The sequence below is a fragment of the Protopterus annectens genome, chromosome 16.part0, assembly GCF_019279795.1.
Source record: "Protopterus annectens isolate FY-2018-M chromosome 16.part0, PAN1.0, whole genome shotgun sequence".
NCBI classification, from domain to species: Eukaryota; Metazoa; Chordata; order Ceratodontiformes; family Protopteridae; genus Protopterus; species Protopterus annectens.
Window position 1 is genome coordinate 290,828,746 of NC_056750.1, and position 21,155 is coordinate 290,849,900.

The 21,155-nt window shown below is 43.7% G+C and overlaps 1 protein-coding gene across 3 annotated transcripts in view; it reads right to left on the bottom strand.

Annotated features, from left to right (window-relative positions):
* AGGF1 (angiogenic factor with G-patch and FHA domains 1) overlaps nt 1–21,155 on the bottom strand; it is a 1,405,627-nt gene that overhangs the window by 100,023 nt on the left and 1,284,449 nt on the right. For all 3 annotated transcript variants that reach the window (XM_044058021.1, XM_044058022.1, XM_044058023.1), the window contains one exon: nt 7,225–7,324. In XM_044058021.1, coding sequence (XP_043913956.1) covers nt 7,225–7,324 — 100 coding nt within the window. The remainder of the gene's footprint in view (nt 1–7,224; nt 7,325–21,155) is intronic.

The window sequence follows — 21,155 nt, forward strand, 5'->3', positions numbered from 1 at the left end:
CACATCCATACTCCTTTTTCCAGCAATGGGAAAATGGATTGCAAGGTGACCATTCGGAACTTGGACTTCTTTACAAAGCGGTTTAGACGGCTGAGATCCAGAATGGGTCTCAAGTCCCCTGTTCTTTTTGGCACCAAAAATAACCTTGAGTAAGTTCCTAATCCAATCTGGTCTGCGGGGACTGGTTGGATGACTCCTTTTTCTAGCAGCTTTGAAACCTCTATTGCTGCCTGATCCCGTTGATTGGGTGGGACGTCCGGGATTTTTCTTGGCTGCGGGGGGGGGCAAAAAAGGGAATGGTGTAACCTCCGGTGATGATACGAAGCACCCATCGATCCTGAGTGATGGACTCCCAGGCCTGAAGATGCTCCGAAAAACGACCCCCGACTGGCTCCGGAGACGCACAGTCGGGCAATCCCTCAGGGACGTTGGTAGGAGGAAGGCGAGAAACGGGCCCCCAACTGCAGACAAAGTCTTACCCTCCTGCTCACATCTAGTGAGGGTGTCTTTCACTTTGGGTCCAAAAAGGGAGGACCCGTCGAATGGGCCGTCCGTGAAAGAAGACTTGAAAGCCTCCGCAAAATGACACAAGCGCATCCAAGCTTGCCTCTTAAGGGCTACGCCTGAACTCGCTGCTCTACCCTCCCCCTTGGCTGCATAAGATATGAGCCTCATGGACAAGTTGACGATGGAAGAAAGGGTAGACAGCTGGGCATTAACAGACTGGGCCAACGCCTCAGGCAAGTTACCCGACAGGGTATCTCCCAACTCCTTTATGAGATCCCTTTGGAGCTGCGTAAAATGACACAAGTAATTCAGTGACCGCAATGTAAAGGTCGCTGAAGACAGGGTACGCTTCCCATACCTATCCATACTCCTAGACTCCTTATTAGGAGGATGGATGGAAGTAGAAGCCTCTGCCACGTCTTGCTGGGTGGCAGATGCCACCACCATAGCATCCACAGGTACTCCCTTGGTCAAAAATTCTTCTCCAGGTGGCGCAGATAAAAATTTATTGGGGCGGCTAGGAACTGGCTCCATAGAGTCAGGGTGTTCCCACACCCTTCGACAAATAAGATCCAATAATTCATCGAAGGGTGGAGACACCCAGGAGGCGGAATGCTGGGCTCTGAAGGCCTTGAGGAAGACCGACTCCTCCTCCGAAGGGTTTTTGGATGGCCAGTCGCCGCGCTGTCTCCAGATCTCCAGGATATCAGAGAACGAGACATCATCCGAGGACGACTTCGGGGACCCTTCTGCATCATCGAGGTCGGTGTCCGAGGTGACAGACTCATTTGGGGAGTCTACGTGCTTCCTCTTACACAACTTCTTCCTGGGAGGCTCTTCAGGCACAGACTCTGAAGGGCCCTCAGAAAGTAGGGGACCACACATGGAGGTATCCTCAAGCTCTAGTTGCAGCGTCTAGGGAAGGAGTTGCTGATTCAGGTGAAGTCACTATAGACTTGGCCAGCGCACTGCTCATAGCCTCGAAGGCAGGTCCACCAGAATCGGATGAAAAACCCACCTCCGAGACCATGACCGGAGTTGGGGTACCCCTAGCCGAAGCACCAAAGGGGAGACTCTGAGCCGCAGTCTGAAGCCCCGATGTATCCCCCTCGGGTTCGACTGAGGACACTTGAGTACCAAAACCTGTAGAAGGAATGGAAAAGGTTGGAGTCGATGTCGGATCCGAAAGACTCGCAGGAGGTTTCGGAGCCGACCCAGGGACTTCACTCGATTCGGCAGACTCCGGCTCCGATGATACCGAAGTTGTCGGAGGAGGAAGAAATGGAACCGATATAGTAGCTGGCTCCAGAGCCGACTGGGCTGGAGCCGAAAATAATTTAGTCAACACTGGCGACTGGAGGAGCCTCTGGACCACCCTATCGACATCCGAATCTGAGAGCCTGGAGGACTTGGAGGAGACAGATGGGGGTCGAGAAACCTTCTCAGTTGGAACCGAGACAAGACTGGGGGAACGGCTCCAAAATGATCAGAGCCGAAGCAGGCTCGAGAACCACCGCAACCTCCTTCACCGCCGACGACCGTGGAGTCGAAGAAGCCGACCCCGCAACAGACAATACTTCCTGCGGCACCGAGACCAATGGAGCCGAGGAAGGAGACATAACCTTGGACCGTGCTTCCTGCGGCTCCGAGACCAGTGGAGCCGAGGAAGGAGATGTAGATTTAGACCTTTTCTCCGGAGGCTCCGACGAACTAGTTGGAGCCGGAGACTTCATTTTAGACTTGGACCTGGATTTCTCAGAGGGAGGAGAGGACGCCAAGGTTTCCTCAAAGGAGGGTTTAATCAAACCCTTGAGGATAAGTTTATTTTTTCTCTCCTGTAAAACCCTGGCAGAGAAAGCATGACACCCACTGCAGGATTCCTGCAAGTGTATGGCACCGAGACAATATACACAGATGGCGTGGCCATCAATCAGCGACATCTTGTACGCACATTTGGCGCATTTTTTAAAGCCAGATAACTTATGTTCTTTAGGTTCCTTGCCCGACATAAGGAACACAATCCACAAGCAGCAACAATATTTCAAATTTACCCAATAAGCACAAGCACACTCAGCAACACAAGGTAGGGAGGGAGGAAAGGGCTCTAATTTAAACGCCCGAACAGTAACAACACAAGATAGGGCAAAGGCCCTCTAACTAAAACTGGCCTAGCCCGCCAAACAGAAGGATTACCACAACAAACACAATCAGTCACAACAATGGATAAAACAGACAACGTAGCTATTAGAATAGCTTTTTTTGGTATAACAACTCAAAGCTATAGCTCAAAAAACAAAAGAGAGGGTACTTAGCCACAGCCAAGTCGAGACCACGTCGTTATTCTAGGAGCGGCAAACGAGATCTGGGGGTTTGGGTGTGATGCATCCTGGGATACAGGGTTAGCCCAGCCAACGAGAGACTTCGTGCTAGTTATAGTGGCCGAGTCGGAGCCGATTCCTGTCTCCGAACCCATCAGTAATGAATGTAGGCGAGATAAGATCACATTACATCACAAGTTACATAGCATATAGAAATACAAACATTAAAAGTTACCTAAAGATATTGACAACTATAGCAAAAATTTCCATTTCATTACAGTATGGGGAAAGGATCCTTGAAGCAAGTTACATTACAAGACAAAAAGCAGCAATTACAAAGTTACATAGCATAATGAAGAGAAACATGAGTAATTGCAGTCATTATGGAGTTTTACCGCAGAGCAGCAGGTAGAGTTGTTGAATGAGAAGGTGTTGATTACTTATTTGGTAAGATATTAAAGCGAGAGTTTGTAGGAGAGGATGACAGGCGTAGAATATGAGGTGGGAGGGGGATAGGTTACTGCTAAATAGTGAAGGACTATAAAGAAAGGTTAGAAAGGGAAAGGAAAGGATTAGCCTGGAGAGTAGGAAGAGGGGAGGCTAGGAGGTAAGGGGTGAAGAGTGCAGTTACATTTTCTATGAAGAAGTAGGTAAGAGTGAAGAAGACTTTTGAAGTTGTTTAGGTTTTCACAGGCTCTCAAGGTAGAGGGCAGGGCGTTCCATTTTTTGGCTAGAGTGAAGGAGAGCTGATCAGCAGGACGTTTAGGTTTGAAGATGGAAATAAGGTTTTGGTGAATGGATCTAAGGGGTCTGGGAGGGCTATATGGTAGGAGGATATTGGATAGAGCTGGGCAGTTGTTGGGTTGAAATAGTAGTTTGTGGGCTGTGACAATTTGGATGTAGTCGGGAGTTCAAGCCAGTTTAAAGTTTGCAGGGAGGAGCAGTGATGAGAGAGGGCATTTGCATTTGTGGCAAATCTGGAGATTTTATTGTAGCGTACTTCTAGTTTGGAGATGAGGGTGGTAGATAGATTAGTAAGCAGTGGAGCGCCATATAGAAGAGATGGGAGGAGGTATGCCATGGCCAGGGTATGTCTAGTACAGGGGGAGAGGAATTGATTATTCCTGTACAGTAGGCCGAGTTTAGTGTGGGTTTTCTTGATGTTAAGTTGGATATGAGTATTAAATTTTAAGTGTTCGTCGATGGTGACCCCCAAGAGTTTGGCAGAGGGTACAATGTCAATGATAGAGTTGTTGAGGCTGGTAATTTGAAATTAGTTTTTATCTAAAGGCATGCATTTGGAGGGAGTGAATAGGAGGATTTTAGTTTTGTTTGCGTTAAGTGAGAGGTGGTTCTGGTGCATCCATTTTTCAGTGGTTGAGAAGGCAGTTTGAGTTAGAGACTTGAGTTCAGTTTGGTTGGAGGCGTAGCAGATCAGAGTGGAATCATCTGCGTATTGGACAATTTTGGTGTTAGGAATGGCTTTGTGGAAGTTATTTATGAAGATGTTAAATAGAAGAGGGCCTAAAATGGAACCTTGGGGAACTCCAGTGGGGCTTGGAAGGAAGGGGGAGCAAGATTGTCCCCATTTCACTGCTTGTGACCTGTCTGAAAGATAGCTGGAGAACCAGGATAGAGCTTCTGTGGAGATTTACGGTTAGACAGATGGTTTAGTAGATGGGAGTGAGAGATGGTATCGAAAGCTTTAGATAAATCTAATAGAACAGAAGAAACAAAGTTACCCGAGTCTCGGGCTGAGTTGATGGAGTGTAGAAAGGAGAGAAGGGCTGTGTTGGTATTATGTTCAGGGAGGAAGCCATGTTGGGTTGGAGAGAGCAGTTGATGTTTGGTTAGGAATGGCATAAGCTGCATATGTATGCATTTTTCGAGAAGTTTAGAGACGGGAGAGAGGATGGCTATAGGGCGGTAGGTGGTAAAGCTGTAGTTTTTGCCACCCTTGTGGAGTGGAAGAATGAAAGCAGAGCGCCAGAGTTTGGGTACATATGACTCGAGTAGTGATCTATTTATTAGGATGCTGACAGGGAGAGCGATACTGTCAGAGGCAATTGTTAAGAAGGAGGAGGGAATGTTGTCAGGAGCATTGGTGCAAGGGATTAAGTTTTGTGAGAAGTTTCTTTATGAGGTAGGTGGATACTGGTTTAAATTCAAATACAGGGGGAGTGGGAGGAGGAGGAGGTAGTGCCATCACACAGATAGCACATAGACACACACAGTAAGCAGGGCACCTTGGTGCCCTGCAAAAACACGAACATTCTCCCACCTACATGATTCCCAACTTCAACCAAATAATTTATCCGCTGTATGTGTACATCAGAAAACTACAACATTTTTCTCCTTTATTTGGACTTGGAAAGAAGACAAGCGGTTGCATAGCCTGCATGAGGGAATATTCCATTGCTACTTTAGGCATAAAAAAGTTTTATTTGAAAGTTCACAATTTCCTTGTGAAAAAACAAAAAAAGGTCCTTTGCACAATAAAGATTGGATTTCTGACACTGCTAGCCATGGTGATAACCAGCAAGACTGTCTTTCTGAGTCTGGCACTTGACAGGCTGTGGTTGCATTTTCAAAAGGTTGCTGGGTCAGTTTTTCAAGGACATAAATTAGCTCTCAAGGAGAAGCCAATTCTTCTCCTTGGTGGTCACACAGTAATACTCCCTTTTCAGAGTCTGACAGGTAGGAGATGCACAAAAGGTGAATCCTCAACGAGCAAGATGAGATGGCCAAAAGATGTACTTTCATGGAAACACAGGTCAATCATGCATAGAAAATTTTGCTTGCCACACTATGGACACAAATGCTGTGTTAAGGTCCTGAATCATTCCATGGCACTGAATAGAAAATCCAAACAGGATTTGTTATTGACTGTTTTTCTAGATCTTTAAGTATATTCAGTACGTCCACTGTAAACTATTACCTGAAGAATAAAAGACTTGTGAGGTCTGTTTCTACAGTGGATGCCCAGGAAAAGGTGTCAGATCTGGAAGCCTAACCATGAGTGTGAGGTTGTAGTTAAATGCTTAGCCCCTTGGGTGAGACAGCCACCAAAGTGTCTTCATCAGAAGGCTCAAGAAAATCAAACTGATAGTCTGGAGCCTGCAAATGCTCCTCACTATGGCCTACATTCTCAAGAAATAATGTGAAGTTGGACAACAAAGTCACATCATCCACATCCCTTTCTGCCTTCTCCTTAAGATGTTTCTTTTTAAGGGAATGTTGGAAGCCACAGATGAACCTGAGGTTGCCATCATAGATAAGGTGAAGGCATCAAACATCCACCTGTCCACGTAGTTCTGTAAAGAAAACTGCCTTCTTCAGAGGTTAGGAGTGAATCCCTGTAATAACCCTACAATTCTTGATGTCATGCTTTGGTCCAAATCATAAGCACAATGGTTGTGGAAGTCTTTTAGGGGAATATACCTTTCACAAGAGCATCCACCTTTATTAGGTGTTAGGATGTGTCTGACAAAGATATTATAATAAAACTAAATTTTAATCAGAAAAACAGAGAAGATAAGGAGGTTCCCCATTGGGATACTAATCTGTCCTGTGTTCTGGAGCAGGCCAAACCATATCAAACTATGGATACCAACATTGCGATACATGCACTGTGATCTCTGATAAGAAGGTACTATGGATGCTAGTTTCATACTAAAGATATCATGATGCCCCAGACAGGAAGGAGTACACCAACCCTGAAGAGGAAAGGGTGTTAAGCTCTGGAAGTTTCTGTGGCTGAAGTCACAATGGTCAGGATTACTGCAACAGTTATCTAAATGAAGAAAATCTTGCATATTGGCATAGTCTTTCACTTAGAACATCTGTCAGGTCATACTGACATCACTGGGAAACAAGTCTTAATTACTTAATTAATTATTAAACAACTGCAAGCAATTAGTTTGTGTCAAACTAATTAAATTAACAGTTTGGCAGAAAGCAAACTGTTTTAACAAACTGCAGCCCCCCCTCCCACCCCTTCACACATTTCAAGAAAACAAAAAAACACTGGTACTGCTGATCATTCATGTAAAGAGTAGCTGATTTATGTGCGACTCCACACGGATAGCTAAGTGATCATGGCCTTCTTAAGAGACTGTGCCAATAAGCATCCAATGTGCATTTTTTTTCCTAATGCGAGTCACTTTTAAAAGTTAAATTTCAGGAGAGGCAGACTTCAAATCACTTTCTTTTTATCATAAAGTAGTGAGTGCAAGCACAACAATGCAATTAGTAAAATGGGATATGTTTTTGAACCACAGAAATGTGTTTGCAACTGATATTTAAATAACCACAACACATTGTACTGCAAGTTATTTCACTGTAAAAAAACAAATAATTGTTGTTCTTACACCTGCTTTGTTTTTTGAACTTAACCTACCGGATCCTTCATTCCAGCGCTGTCCTTTCCTAAGCCTTCTCCTTTTTTCCAGCCCATCTTCTCCAGCATTTTTCGACCTTTATTGGTATCATCAATCTCCCTGTGAACAAAATTATCAGGAAAATGAAATAAGACATTCAGGTAGATTTTACAGGATCGTCAGCATGGAAATAAAAAGACTACAGTTTACCTCAGCTCGGAACTGAATGACTGACCATAATTATGAGAACATCCAGCTCAAGTGAAGGATCAGACACAGATGTGTGTTGTCCCTGAGACACAGAGATGGCAGGTACCTGGCAAGGTCACAAATTCAGTACTAATACTACTTAACATACATTGTTTTGCTCACAGAAATATAAAGTGCATTTTGTTAATAATTTGGAAAGCCCTGAATACCAATGAATAAACATTTTTTTTGAATCCAACAATATTTTCACATTTTCTTATCTGCACCCAGGAAATAATGCCTTCCATCTCCTAAGCAGTGGTCCAACAACCCACCTTTTACTCTTAGTTTTAGTAAACTGTACCTGAATGTATGCAGCACTGTTCCCGTAGTCATACTGCCTCAGATAATGTTTGAGGATTTTCTGAATTAGCAGCAAAGATCACATTATCCTTCCACTAACAAGAAAACAGGCCAAGTTGTGTTAGTCTGCTAATATGTCAAAAATAAATAAACAAAAACCTTAACCCAGAGATCATCTCTTTTACCCAGCGTTGTACTAAATCTGTTAGACCACAATCAGGGAAATGCATTCCAAGTATGAAATTGCTAGTGCGACATACCCACAGATAATCAAAACCTAACATCTAGGTAAGAATACCTACAGCGACATTTTGTTTTTTTGTTGGTAATATAGCAGAATAGTATGTGCTTTCTACATAAATGCCAAGGTCCATGTTTGAATATGAATAGTTAGTAATACGGTTAGCCAAGTAATAGGTCAGAATTGGGTTTTTCCTGCCTACACATAAAACTTTATACTTATTGATATTAGAAGCTTGGGAATAAAGGAAGTACCCTCAGTTAAAGGTATACTATTAAAAATGTATTCTTAAAACAGGCTCTTAGATGTTTTATATGGCATTAAATTCAATGACATGGAACCAGAGTTTCAGTCTAGTGCTCTTTCTCCAACTATAACATTATGATTCTGAACAAGCCACTAAAACCCCACAGTTCAAACAGAAAACTGATTTCAGAGATTGTATATTTTGATTAAAGCACAGAGAGATTTGTAGAGATTCATAGATTAGTACTCGGCTAACTGCACTTGCGAGCCATTTTAAGACTAGCCAATTATCCCTTGTGAGACTCAAACCCTGCACCTTGTGTTTGTAAGGCAAACACCTTAACCATTAGGCCACCCTCCCAACCCTGCATGCCACTGTCTTCTGTAACAGCAGACGGTAGTTACTTTCCATATGCTGATTAACAAGTTTGCTGAAAGAAGTGGGGATTAACATGTCACAGGTAACTGTCTCTTATTCCTTGAGAGGAGGTGGGGGGACCGGCTGTCAAAGACACGATTAGAGACCTAGAGCTGCCGTATACGCACAGCATCCTACCCTCTATGAATATGGCTGCTCAACTTACTCTGTATTTACATGAAGGGCCAGATCACGACAGCTCAGCGGTACCTAATGTTTAATGATTACTTCTTAGGGGAAGAAAGATCAAGAAACAAGGCCCTATACAACAGTTTGACAAAGCTTGTATTTACTTACTACATTTGTATACAATCATTTATTCATCCATTCATTTTTTTGTTAACCATAGAGTTGGGCAGGTCCAAAGGACTATTCTCAGCCATGACCCTAATGTAAGGCATACATTTCACTGTAGTGTGTGTGTATATTTTTTATATATATATATATATATATATATATATATATATATATATACATACATACACACACACACATACATAATCAACAACTATACAGAATTCAAGAAACAGGAAAACATAATAATGAATTCCTACTTGAATAATGCAGATTCAAGTTAAGGTAATGATGAGTAGTTGGTATGGACTTTTCAGAAGAATAAATTTTTGAGGAACTGCAGTAGGGGTTTCTAGATTACTGCATAATACATATTAAAACAAACATACTGTTTAGCCATTATCAAGGTGATACTTATAAAAAAAGAAGTTAAGTCTTACCATAACGTTCCATCTGTGCTGTTGATCTTCGTTCATTCATTACTGATAGGTTATCGGTTCCGTCCTTGGAACCGAGCCGGCCTTATATCAAGCTCGTGTCAGCCAAAAACTCTCAAGCCAAGATCCTACCCAGAATGCTCTGCTCCCTGTTACCTCAGATCGAGTTTGTAAGTTGACAGACAAAAGTAGAGGCTACCTCTGGTCATAACAGACCTACAATAAAGGAGTATATCAGATCAATCAGAAACCTCTGGACGGGGACGGAGGGTGGGGAGTAATGAATGAACGAAGATCAACAACACAGATGGAACGTTATGGTAAGACATAACTTCTTTATCTGATGTTATTAATCGTTGTTCATTCCTTACTGATGGGACAGAGTGCCCGGCTACCTGTATCCCTGGGTGGCCCACATGGAAGGACATTCCTGAGCACCACAGAGCCAAAAGAAGCTCTACCTCTGGAGGCCAAATCCAATTTGTAATGACGGATAAAAGCATGAGATTTGGCCCATGTCCCAGCTGAGCAAATATCATTGAGGGAAGCCTTAGCATGGAAAGCTGCTGAAGTTGACATAGACCTTGTAGAATGTGCTTTCACTCTGTGAGGCAAGGTGAGATTGTTCTTGCTGTAGATGAAGGTAATGCAATTTCTCAACTACGATGCCAATGTAACTTTTGAGACAGGATGACTTTGTCTTGGTCCAGAAAAGGCTAAAAATAGTAGGTCCGATTTGCGGGTAGATTTTGTTCCGTCCAGATAGAATCGTATTTGCCTATGAACATCCAGGGAGTGCAGACAATACTCTCCCTTGTTAGAATGATTAGGAAAAATTACTGGAAGGTCAATAGACTGGTTGAAAGACCGCTCTGACACAACTTTTGGTAAAAAAGGAAGAATTAGTTCTCAGTTATACTCTATCCTTATGGAAGATAAGGTAGGGACGTTTGATGCACAAGGCTTGAAGTTCTGACAAATGTCTGGCCGATGTGATTGCAACCAGAAACAAAGTTTTCCAAGAGAGGTGCTTTGAATCACATAAAGATGCAGGTTTAAAGGGGGGAGCTGTTAGGTTGTACTGGTTCTCTAAAGGGAGGTTTTAGGTGAAGAACCCATTTAAAAAATGTTTTAAAAAGTCTATGTGACATGAGTGAAGAATCCTGAAAACCAATGTGGAAATTTGAAATGACAGCTAAATGAATACGAATAGTAGAGGCAAACACCCCAGAGTGGAAAAGATGTGATAAGTAATCCAGAACCACCAAAACTAGGGATGACAAGGGGTTTAATTGTTTATTCGCTGCCCATAAAGAAAACCTTTTCCATTTAGTGAGATAGATTAGTCTGGTGGATGATTTATGAGATGCAATAAGAATATTGCGCACCGGGGACAAGAGGTTATCTTGCCTGGCAATCACTGGAAGTGGAAAAACCAAGCTGTCAGCTTCAGGGTTGTTAGATTGGGGTGAGTCAGACCCTGAGGATGGGAGATCAATGTTGGAGATGGATTGAGGATCCATGGTCGATCTAGCAGGTGAGGCCAGAGGAAGGGGAACCAGACTTGTCGAGGCCAATATGGAGCAATGAGGATCACTTTGCTTTTCAACTGCCGTGCTTTCTTCAGAAATTAGGAGATGAGGGGGATAGGAGGATAAGCATAAAGTAGACCTGAGGGCCAAGCGTGTACTAGAGCGTCTCTCGATGATTGTCCCCAAGAAGGATTATGGCAAAATAGTTGCTGCACTTGTAGTTGGTTGTGGAGGCGAATAGGTCGCAGCAAGGCTGGCCCCAGCAGTTTTTGCCGCTATCACAGGGTTGAGGGACCACTTGTGAGGTTGTAGAATGCACCTGCTCAACTTGTCCGCTATCACACTGGAGCTCCCAGGAATGTGCGTTGCAATTAGAAAGCAGTTGGAAGCTATCGCCCATTGCCATATTCTGAAGTCCTCTCAGCATAATGGATAATCTGGTGCCCCCTTGCTTGTTGATGTACCAGACCACCGACATGTTGTCTAATTGGATCGCAACAGTCCCTCACGGAAGGATGGAATGGAATGCTTGCAATGCTAGTAGCACCACCCTCAGTTCCAGGACACTGATAAGCAAAAGGGCCTCTGTCTCTGACCAGGTGCCTTGGACCGAGTTTCCCTGACATAGCCCCCCACCCCATCAGGGAGATGCCTACGGTCACCCTGCCTTTTGGCTGATGGGGGCTGAAGGGGGCGAGACCATTGCTGAGAGTTTCAAGACGTCCACCAGAGAAAATCTTGCTTGCATCTCTGAGTTACACTTATCTGAAAAGACGAAGGGTGTTGTACAGAGTACCACTGAGTGAGGAGCAACCACTGGAGAAGTCTCATGTGGAATCTGGCCAGAGGAACAATGGTGATCAAGGCTGCCATTGACCCCAAGAGTTGGAGTATGGACCAAGCGGAAGATTTGTAGTGACTGAGCAGCAAATTAACCTGTTGTCTTATTCTCTGAAGTCTGTGCTCTGGAAGAGATCCTGTGCAATTCCTCATATCCAACAGTACCCAGACAAATTCTAAAGACTGTGTTGGGGTCGTGTTGGACTTCTACCAGTTTATAGTGATTCCCAGGTGTTGTGTTGTGAGGAGAGTGTAGCCTAGGGCTTCATCCAGTACGGAAACGCCTGGAATCCATGAAGTCGCAGGTGAGCGATGACCACTGCCATGCATTTGGTGAACACTCTGGGTGCTGTAGAGAGACTAAAAGGCAGTGCTCAAAATTGGTAGTGACAGGCTCCTATGTGGAAGCGGAGGTATCTTCTTGAGTACTTGTCCATTTTTATATAGTAATAGGCATCTTGAAGATCTACAGAGCACATCCAATCGTCTTCTTTCAGAAGAGGAAGGATAGACTGAACTGTGACCATCCAGAATTTCTCTGTTTTTGCAAATTTGTTCAGTGTGCTGAGATCCAGAATTGGTCTCCAGTCCCATCTTTTTGGCACCAAAAAGAATCTTGAGTAAAAACCAGATCCTATCTGGTCTGGTGGGACCATTTGGATGACTCTTTTTTTTTAGCAGCTTTCGGATTTCGTGTGCTGCTGCTTCCCTTTGAATGGGTGGAATGTTGGGTAAGTCTCTGGGTGAGGTTGGACAGAGATGAAAGGGGATGCGATAACCTCTGGATATTATCAGTTGTACCCAACAGTCGGTGGTTATGTTTCGCCAGGCAATGGGGTACAAGGACAAATGACCCCCAACTGCTTCCAGAGGTGAGCAGTCAGGCAATGCTTCAGGAGCGCTGATAGGGTTGGCCAGAGAAAGAATCTCTGGAACCCTACTTTCATGGACTTCCTCTGCCCTGAAAGGGGTGTCTTCCATTGATGTTTCCCTCTCTGCCTCTAGGGGAGAACTCAGCACGTGCGTCATGGAAAGAGCCCTGTGATTTTCTGTGCCACATCTTCCTGCTCCTCTGATTTCTAGAGTAGAATCATTGAGGAGTGGAGTGTCTGATACCAAAGGCAGATAGAGTCTTGCCATCTTGTTCACACCTTGCCAGTGTATCTTTAACTTTAGGGCCAAACAAAGAGGTGGCCTCGATGGGGGCGTTCATAAAGGAAGCCTTAAAGGAGTCTGCAAAGTCGCATCCAGGCATATCGTCTCGTGACTATACCTGCCCTTGCCACACTAGCCGCTCCTTCCGTTACGTGTGAAATAAGACACATGGAATAATTGGATATGGATTCTAGGGTCGCTATCTGAGAAGCTAACATTGTCACAGACCTCATCAGAAACAGCTCCTGCCAAGGTTTCAGAGAGTTGGTTGATAAAATCCCTCTGGAGCCTTGTAAAGGGTGCCAAATAGTTCAAGGACCTTATGGCGAAGGTAAATGAAGCAAACACATGCTTCCTGATTTTGTCTATCACCCGGGACTCCTTGTTGGGCGGATGGACAGTCTGGCTCTCTTCTGCCAAGTCTTTCTTGGTTGCAGCCGCCACCACCATGACATCTACTGGAAGACCTTTTGACCAATGGGGATGCTCAGCTGGGGGAAATAAAATCTTGTCAGGCCTCCGTGGTATAGCTTCCAGGGTGTCAGGAGCCTTCCATGCACGCTGGACAAGCTCATCGTCCGGCGGGTAACCCAGGAGGTAGGTGGCCAGGCACGAAATGCCTGCAGGAATACAGACTCCTCTGAGGAAGGACTGGAGGACTTCCAGTCACCCCTCTGTCTTAGGAGCTTGAGGATGTCACCAAAGGACACCTCATCAGAGGGTGACCGTGGGGACCCTTCCTCAACATCAAAGTCTGTATCTTCGGTCAAAGACTCCTCAGTGGAGTCCATGTGCTTCCTCTTGCACAAAACCTTGCGAGTTACTTCCTCAGTGGGGAGTTCTGTGGAAGACTGCAAAGAGGGGGTCTTGTGAGGGGTAGAAACCTGAGTGAGGCCCTTGTGCCCGGTATCTGGTGGTTGTGGCTTGTGACAGTTGTGGCACAGAGGGGGGAGAGGACTCCGATATGGGGGGTTTGCCAGCGGAGGCAAGCACCCTCTCCATGGCCTGGAAGGCCGGACCGCCCAAAGAAGGATGGGAGCCTGGAACAGAGCACGACAACCTCGGAACTGGGGTCACACCCCGTTTTGATGAGCCGACCCCCAGAACAGGAGTCTCAAGAGGGCTGTGGAGCATGAGGGAGGATTCCTGGAGGGTGCCATAGAAAAAAAAACTGGCATGGAACCAAGAATGCACTCCCCACGGCACAGGCACTAGCCTGAGAAGAACCCGATGCCCAGTGCACCGAGGGCCACAAGGACGATTCCGGCTCTAAAGTGAGGTCCACTACTGGGGTCGGAGGGAGGGAAGCTGGTGTTGGAGGAAGGGGCTTCGATGCTTGCATGGAAGTTGAAGGAGGAGTGTACATTGGAATCTGAGGAGAATTACATTCACCAGAAAGAGGGAACATAGCTTTAAATGGTTGAGAGAGACCCCTGGCCACAAACAACTGGTCAACAAGCCGCAACACATCTTGTTTAGAGAGGCTCCTGGTCGACCTCATAGAGAAACCTGAAGGTGATTCTGGCCTTTCTAGAAAAGGGCTATATTGGCTACCAACAAACAGATCCAAAGAAGGAGAATACTTGGTCCTTGCTAGTTCAAGTGCAGAACCCGGAATCCAGGGTGTCTGCACTGAGGACAATGATGTTGAGGTAGTCTGTGCTGACGAAGGCAGCGCCATAGAAGTCGAAGGTGTCTGCACCGATGAGTACAGTGCCGTTGAAGGTGTCTGCACTGGTAATAATGATGGTGCCGAAAAGGACTGCACCGAAAAGCATGTCAGTGCCGAAGGTGTCTGCACTGTAGAGGACAGTATCATCAAACTAAGGGCCGAAGGAGACTGTACCTGCAGAGATGGTGCCGGTAAAGATTGCAACGGAACTGTCAGAGCCATAAGTGTCTGCACCGGGAACTCTGGTGCCAGTGGCGATAAAGAGGACATAGCTGGAGCAAGAATCAACTGTGGTGGTGCAGAGCCTGGAGCCGAAAGGGTCACATGTGGCAGTGCCAGACTAGAAATTTTTACCTTCTTATGAGTCGACTCCCTGCAATCTCCAGAGGGAGAAGAAGTGAGCTACCTCAAGGAGGAAGAAGAACACTTCTTATGGGGTTTACCAGGAGGGGGTGAGCTCTCCGACCCAAAGATAGCCTCACAGAAAGGAGTTTTAAGGAGACCCTTCAGGATTAACTTGTTCTTTCTTTCACTGAAATTCCTGGTCGAAACATTTCTACAAATCCCACACAAGGGATCCACTGTAAGGTGGGAGACATTCAAGCATAAATCATGGTCATCAGAAAGAGATAACTTGCTGCTGCAATCCTTACACTGTTTGAAACAAACACTACTTTTCTTGCCCAACATAATGATGTGGAGAAGAATGACAGTACCAAAGAGTTAAGAAGGCTACCCAGAAGGGTAAGAAGAGAGAAAGGAACGAATGGTAATGATGAATTACCTCAAAGGTAAGAAAAAGGGTAATAAAGGGAAAGAAACTATAGGGAGAGAGATACGATAGGGTAGGAGTAAAGTAATAGTAACTGACTGAAAACGTTTAAAGTACTAACAATATAGAAACCTTCAAAAAATTATTCACTTGGCTGAGAGAGAGTGGCTTGATACAGCTGTACAGCAATGCGGCAAACGAGATCTGAGGTAACAGGGAGCAGAGCATTCTGGGTAGGATCTTGGCTTGAGAGTTTTTGGCTGAAGTGAACTTGATATAAGGCCAGCTCGGTTCCGTGGACAGAACCGATAACCCATCAGTAAGGAATGAACGAAGATTATCAACATCAGATAAAAAAGTTTACAAGGAGGTATAGTACAGAATTCTTGAAGTGTGGGTGACTAGGCTTTTTTTTAAAGTAGATACAGAATTCCATGTAGTTGGGAGACATTTTGAAGAAGGCCCCTTGAATAGATAAGGAAAAGTACTATGACCTGAATAAAAGAAAATTCTCCTTGTTACTGGGAAGATGTAGGCCAATTTCTTGAAGTGAAAAGGCCTTAGACTGGATTTTCACTGCAATAGTTAACCAATCATACGCAAATGCATGCACACACAAGGCTTAGGCCAAGTTCCTACAGCACAGATCCTTTGAGGATGTGCTGTCTTATGATCACAAAGGAAGATGCAGGGTGACAACTATGTAGCCATATCCTGTTCTGTCACAAGTCTGCTGGAGCTCTTCTGCCAAAGGGAATAAAGTAGTTAATCTACCTAACAGAGGATATGAAGTTTAAGTATTCTGTTTAGATCTGGAATATGGGAAAAAATACTTAAACATGTCCGGGAAATAAACAGAGAAGCTAGTATCTTGATTCACAAACTAAACTGCAAGATTACCTTGAGTACAGATAGAAAAACAGAAAGAGCACATCAAACCAAAAAGCCTGTAGCTCAAAAATCCTATCTAACAACATGGCATAGCATCCACTAGAAAAATGTCTTCAAAGAAAGAAAAATATCTGCCAAAGTAAAAAGAGGTAAGATAAGGGTCTCTAGCTCAAATTTTAGATTCCAAATATGGCTTTCATCAACAATGGGTAGCCTGAAGTACAAGAACCCTCTCAGAAAAACATAGAGTACATCTGTCTGCATTATGCTCTAAGGGCTTTAGGGTCCCTTTGCAAAAGGATTTTGCTCCTTCAGGAGATTTTCTTACAGAGGAAAGATAGAAACATCAAGGTTATTCTCAATGGGTATATAATATATACTCGAAGTTTCAAAACTTCGAACCTCATTATGATCAACATCATATTAGCGAAGTTTGAAACATCGAATATATAATAAAAAAAGAAAAAAAGAAAAACTTACCTAAACACTCTGAGCAGGGGGGCAAGCCCCCCTGCACCCTCACACCCCTGCTACTTAAATATACCAACTTCGAGATTGCACTTCAGTGCAGAAAAGGGAAATCTTCCCATTCTACTCCGTATGGAGCCATTTGTTTTAACCTTCGAACTTGTAAAAGTTCGATCATATGGTATCACCCATGTGGCATTCAAACTTTTACAAGTTCGAGGTTATAATAGGAACCCTTCTCAACATACAAATCCTTGCACAGAGGAGAGCAGCTCATGAGGTGAAATAAGTATCCAGTGTTCTTTGTTACGGAAATATATTAGATTCTTTTAAATTAACAGAAGAAGTCAAATTTAAATATTATAGGAATGTTGTTTTCTTCTTTGTTTTATTTATTTAAGCTTTAAAATACAAAGAACTGCCCTGACTATGTACCACAGAGGGGAGAAAGAAAGTCCAGACTATGACTCAGACAATCTGATTGTAGCCAACAGCAAGAACGACTGTGTGGGGGTTGATGAAACCAGCTCGTACAATCTCTTGAAAGATGGTTGCATCTAAGTCCAGTGTGGTACTGGAAGTATAGATGCTTGAATTAGCTATGCACGTGTAGGCTAACTACATACTTAGGTAGTTTCAAATTAGATTTCACAACAACCAGTTTCATTTTGCTAATGTTTATCTGAAGTTTTCAGAATTAACGACACTCAGTTAACTGCAAGAATTTTAAGAACTTGGTACTTTTCTTGTCCATACTAACTTATTTAATAGCAAGAAGCAGCAAAGAAGAATTTATATACTCATTTTATATCAGTCACAGCAGTGTGCAGGAACTTAACTACAGTTGCCAGTTTAGAAGCTTAATTAGTTGTAAATATTATGGATGGACCCATCACAGGAAGGCTGCACATTTTCACGACTGGTTTCTTATGCAAAGAACAGATAAGAAGCCTTAACTTTCTTTCACATCAATCATTCTTTGCTATTGTTTATCCGACTTTTTCTGAGCTAAAATCAGCCACTCAACTGGAAGCATTTTCAAAGCATTTTTTCTTCTCTCATTTTACTTGTATTTTGTGCACGTTTAAGAACATCTGTATGAGTCAGATGTTATTTTGCAATACAGTCAGACTAGTACTGGATAACAACAATGCAAGTGTCTGGGTCTGGAAGATTAAGTGCAAATGTGAGAAAAAGCTTACCAAAATCATACTCTGGAGACTAGCTTCTTTCAACAGACATGGCTCAGGAGTAGTACAGAATGACTTAAGTACACACAGCAACACTGTTACAGGAATTTCTGATTTATTTTGAATTAAGAAAAGCCAAGTGAGTGGTCCATACTTAAACAACTCACCCATCAAATAGGCTACCACCTACAAACTGCTTCCTTCTGTTAGTTCATCTCTCAGCTACTTGGGTCACTGATTGCTTTCCTGGCTTGCTCTTTACTACATGTTCTTCCTGCCACACAGGAAGTTCCTTTTTGACAAATACTATGCATACAAAAGGAACACTAGTGAAGGGAGGTGGGTTGCACTGAACCTCCATGTATAACATGGAAATGAGACCTATCAGGGCCACTGCAGTCACTATTCAACCACAGCCTTCATGCTGGTTTCTAGCCATGTGAATGGAGGACTCTGCACAAAGGTGGACCATCACCGGATCCCAGAAATTATAGACCCATTAATCTGACTAGTCTCAAATGCAAAGCCATGGAAAGAATTTTCATAGAACTGAGTAAAAATGCTATAGGAAACCTTCACATACTAAACTCAATCCAGTTTTGTTTTCTCAAAGGCAAGTCGTGCCTACTGAACCTGGTGGACTTTACTTTGAGAAGATCATCACGGCAATGGATAATGACAAAATGGTGCACACTGCCTACCTTGACCTAGCTAAGGCATTTGATACAATACTCCATTTGGGCATTGTAAACAAACTCAAGGAATTAGTCAGAAACCCCTATGTACCTTGCTGGATAGCCATCTGGCTCACAGACTGGACCCAGAAATTAGGATGGAAGAGACAACCTCCACAAACAGGCCAGTCACCATGGAGTCCCCTACAGCTCAGTGCTGGGTCCACTCCTCTTTGGCATCTATTTTTCGGAAGTCAAGACCAATGTCAAAGACCTTTGGCTTTACCAGGTTTGCAGATGATTGCAAACTTTGACCAGCCACACCAAGAAATGCATAACAGTACCTTTTGAAGTCAGCCACCCAGGAAAAACTACCTCATTGATAAAACACCTCTAAAAGTAGACACAGTAGACAGGGATTTGAGGACTCATGTAGATAATAACTTCGTTTTCAACCAACATGTGTCTAAGATGGTAAGAAAATCATTCTGTGTTGCTTAACTTATAAGTAAAGCATGGCATCTGGATCTAGGGAAGTTGTCGTGCTACTATACTCAGCCCTCATCAAACCCATCACTGAGTATAATGCTCCCCTTGGTATGTACCTGACCAGGTACATACATGCAACATTTCCATAGAGAGGTTCCTCACAAAAAGAACACAGGGTGTGAACACAATGTCCTGTGCAGATCGTCTCAAAGCCCCATCTCTACGCTCTGTTTCCAACAGACTGCTGAGAGGTGATTAATGCCTGGCAAACAAGGTATCCTTAGATCCTGCTCTGATGGACCTTTTGCATTTCCGTAAAATGAACAGTGCCATAACTACTAGATCTAAGGATTTTAACTTTCCTTACGATTTAAATAGGACATAACGGAGGGCAGGTATGTATCTCAGAGAATCCCCATTCTCTGGAAACACCTTCCCATCCATGTGAAACACAGCTCTTCCCTAACTGTACTCAAAATCAGCTTGGATCAGTGGATGGTAAATTGGAAAGTCACCCCCAGTCTGACACCTATGTTTCTGATGGACAGAGGCAGCTCTTAAATCATGCTCTACCATACACCCCATTAAAATAATCTCTAAGGCACAATAACTTGTGGGACATATTTGTGTTGTATGGTTAGGCTTATAAAGATAGTATACACCTATGAACCTGTCATTCCTTCAGACTGTTGTTCTGGTATGTACTGCAGATAAAATAACTACATAATGCTTGTTTAGTTGACATTCCAGGATAAGCTATTTTACCTAATGCTTTTTCTTTTCACTTTATTTCCAAACATGCTTAAGTATCCTCTGAAGCATTTGTTTTCAGCTGACTGGGAGCTCTTATTTTGTCAGCTTTGAACAGTAAGTCTTTGATACAAGTTTTTTTTTTCCATGAAAGAAAAATAAGACTGAATTTCTTTACTTAATGACTTTTACTGAGGTCGCACATTTACTGTGGTTTTTAATAGCTGCATTTCTAAGTCAGTTTAGTAGTCTATAATTAAGTTATGTACCTACCATAACGTTCCATGTTAGTTGTCTTCTTCTCGCCTTCTTTCTTGCTGGATGGGTTCGGAGCCGATCCTCGGCTCCGACTTGGCCTATACCAAAGCTCGAGAGCTATTTACCAGCTCGAGGCCCTCCCTATATCCCACAGTGCTAGGCGTCCAATACCCAGATCTCATTTGGTAGAGCTAACACCATGTTAGTTGTCTTCTTCTCGCCTTCATTCTTGCTGGATGGGACAGCGTCGCTAGCACCTTAGTCCTGGGTGCTCATTGGAACAGACTCTTGAGCACAGTGGAACCAAACTCAGCCGATTCCTGGAGGCCAAATCCAACTTGTAATGAGAAATAAAGGTATGAGGAGTGGCCCCACGTGGCTGCAGCACAAATAGATTCCATTGGGAGCCTTGCTTGAAAAGCTACCGACGTGGCTAACGCTCTGGTGGAATGAGCTTTTGGTTTTATGGGGAGTTCTTTGTGTCTTAATTGGTAAATGAAGGATATGACTGAAGCCAGTCATCTGGATAATGATACTTTAGAAACTGGCAAGCCCTGCTTGCCCTCAGCATAAGACAGGAAGAGTTGGTCTGACTTCCTAGTTTGCTTTGTCCTATCCAAATAAAAACGTAATTGCCTGTGAACATCCAAAAAGTGCAGCTTTTCTTCAGCTTTGTTTGAATAGTTAGGAAAAAAGACAGGAAGCTCAATAGCCTGATTCAGGTTTGTTTCAGAAGGAACCTTGGGTAAAAAGGAAGGGTTAGTTCTACGTGATACTCCATCCTTGTGAAAAACAAGATAGGGAGGACGAATACAGAGGGCTTGAAGTTCCGACACTCTTCTAGCTGAGGTGATAGCTACTAAGAAGGGAGTCTTCCAGGAGAGTAACTTTAAAGAACAGGAGGCCGCAGGTTCAAAGGGAGGTAGAATCAGAGAGGATAATATAAGGTTCAGATCCCACGGAGACGGGGGATCTCTAATTGGAGGCCTGAGTAATACAGTTCCTTTGAGAAAGGCTTTACAAAGTTTATGGGACATGATGCTGGTCTCTGACAGTCCAGCATGAAAATTTG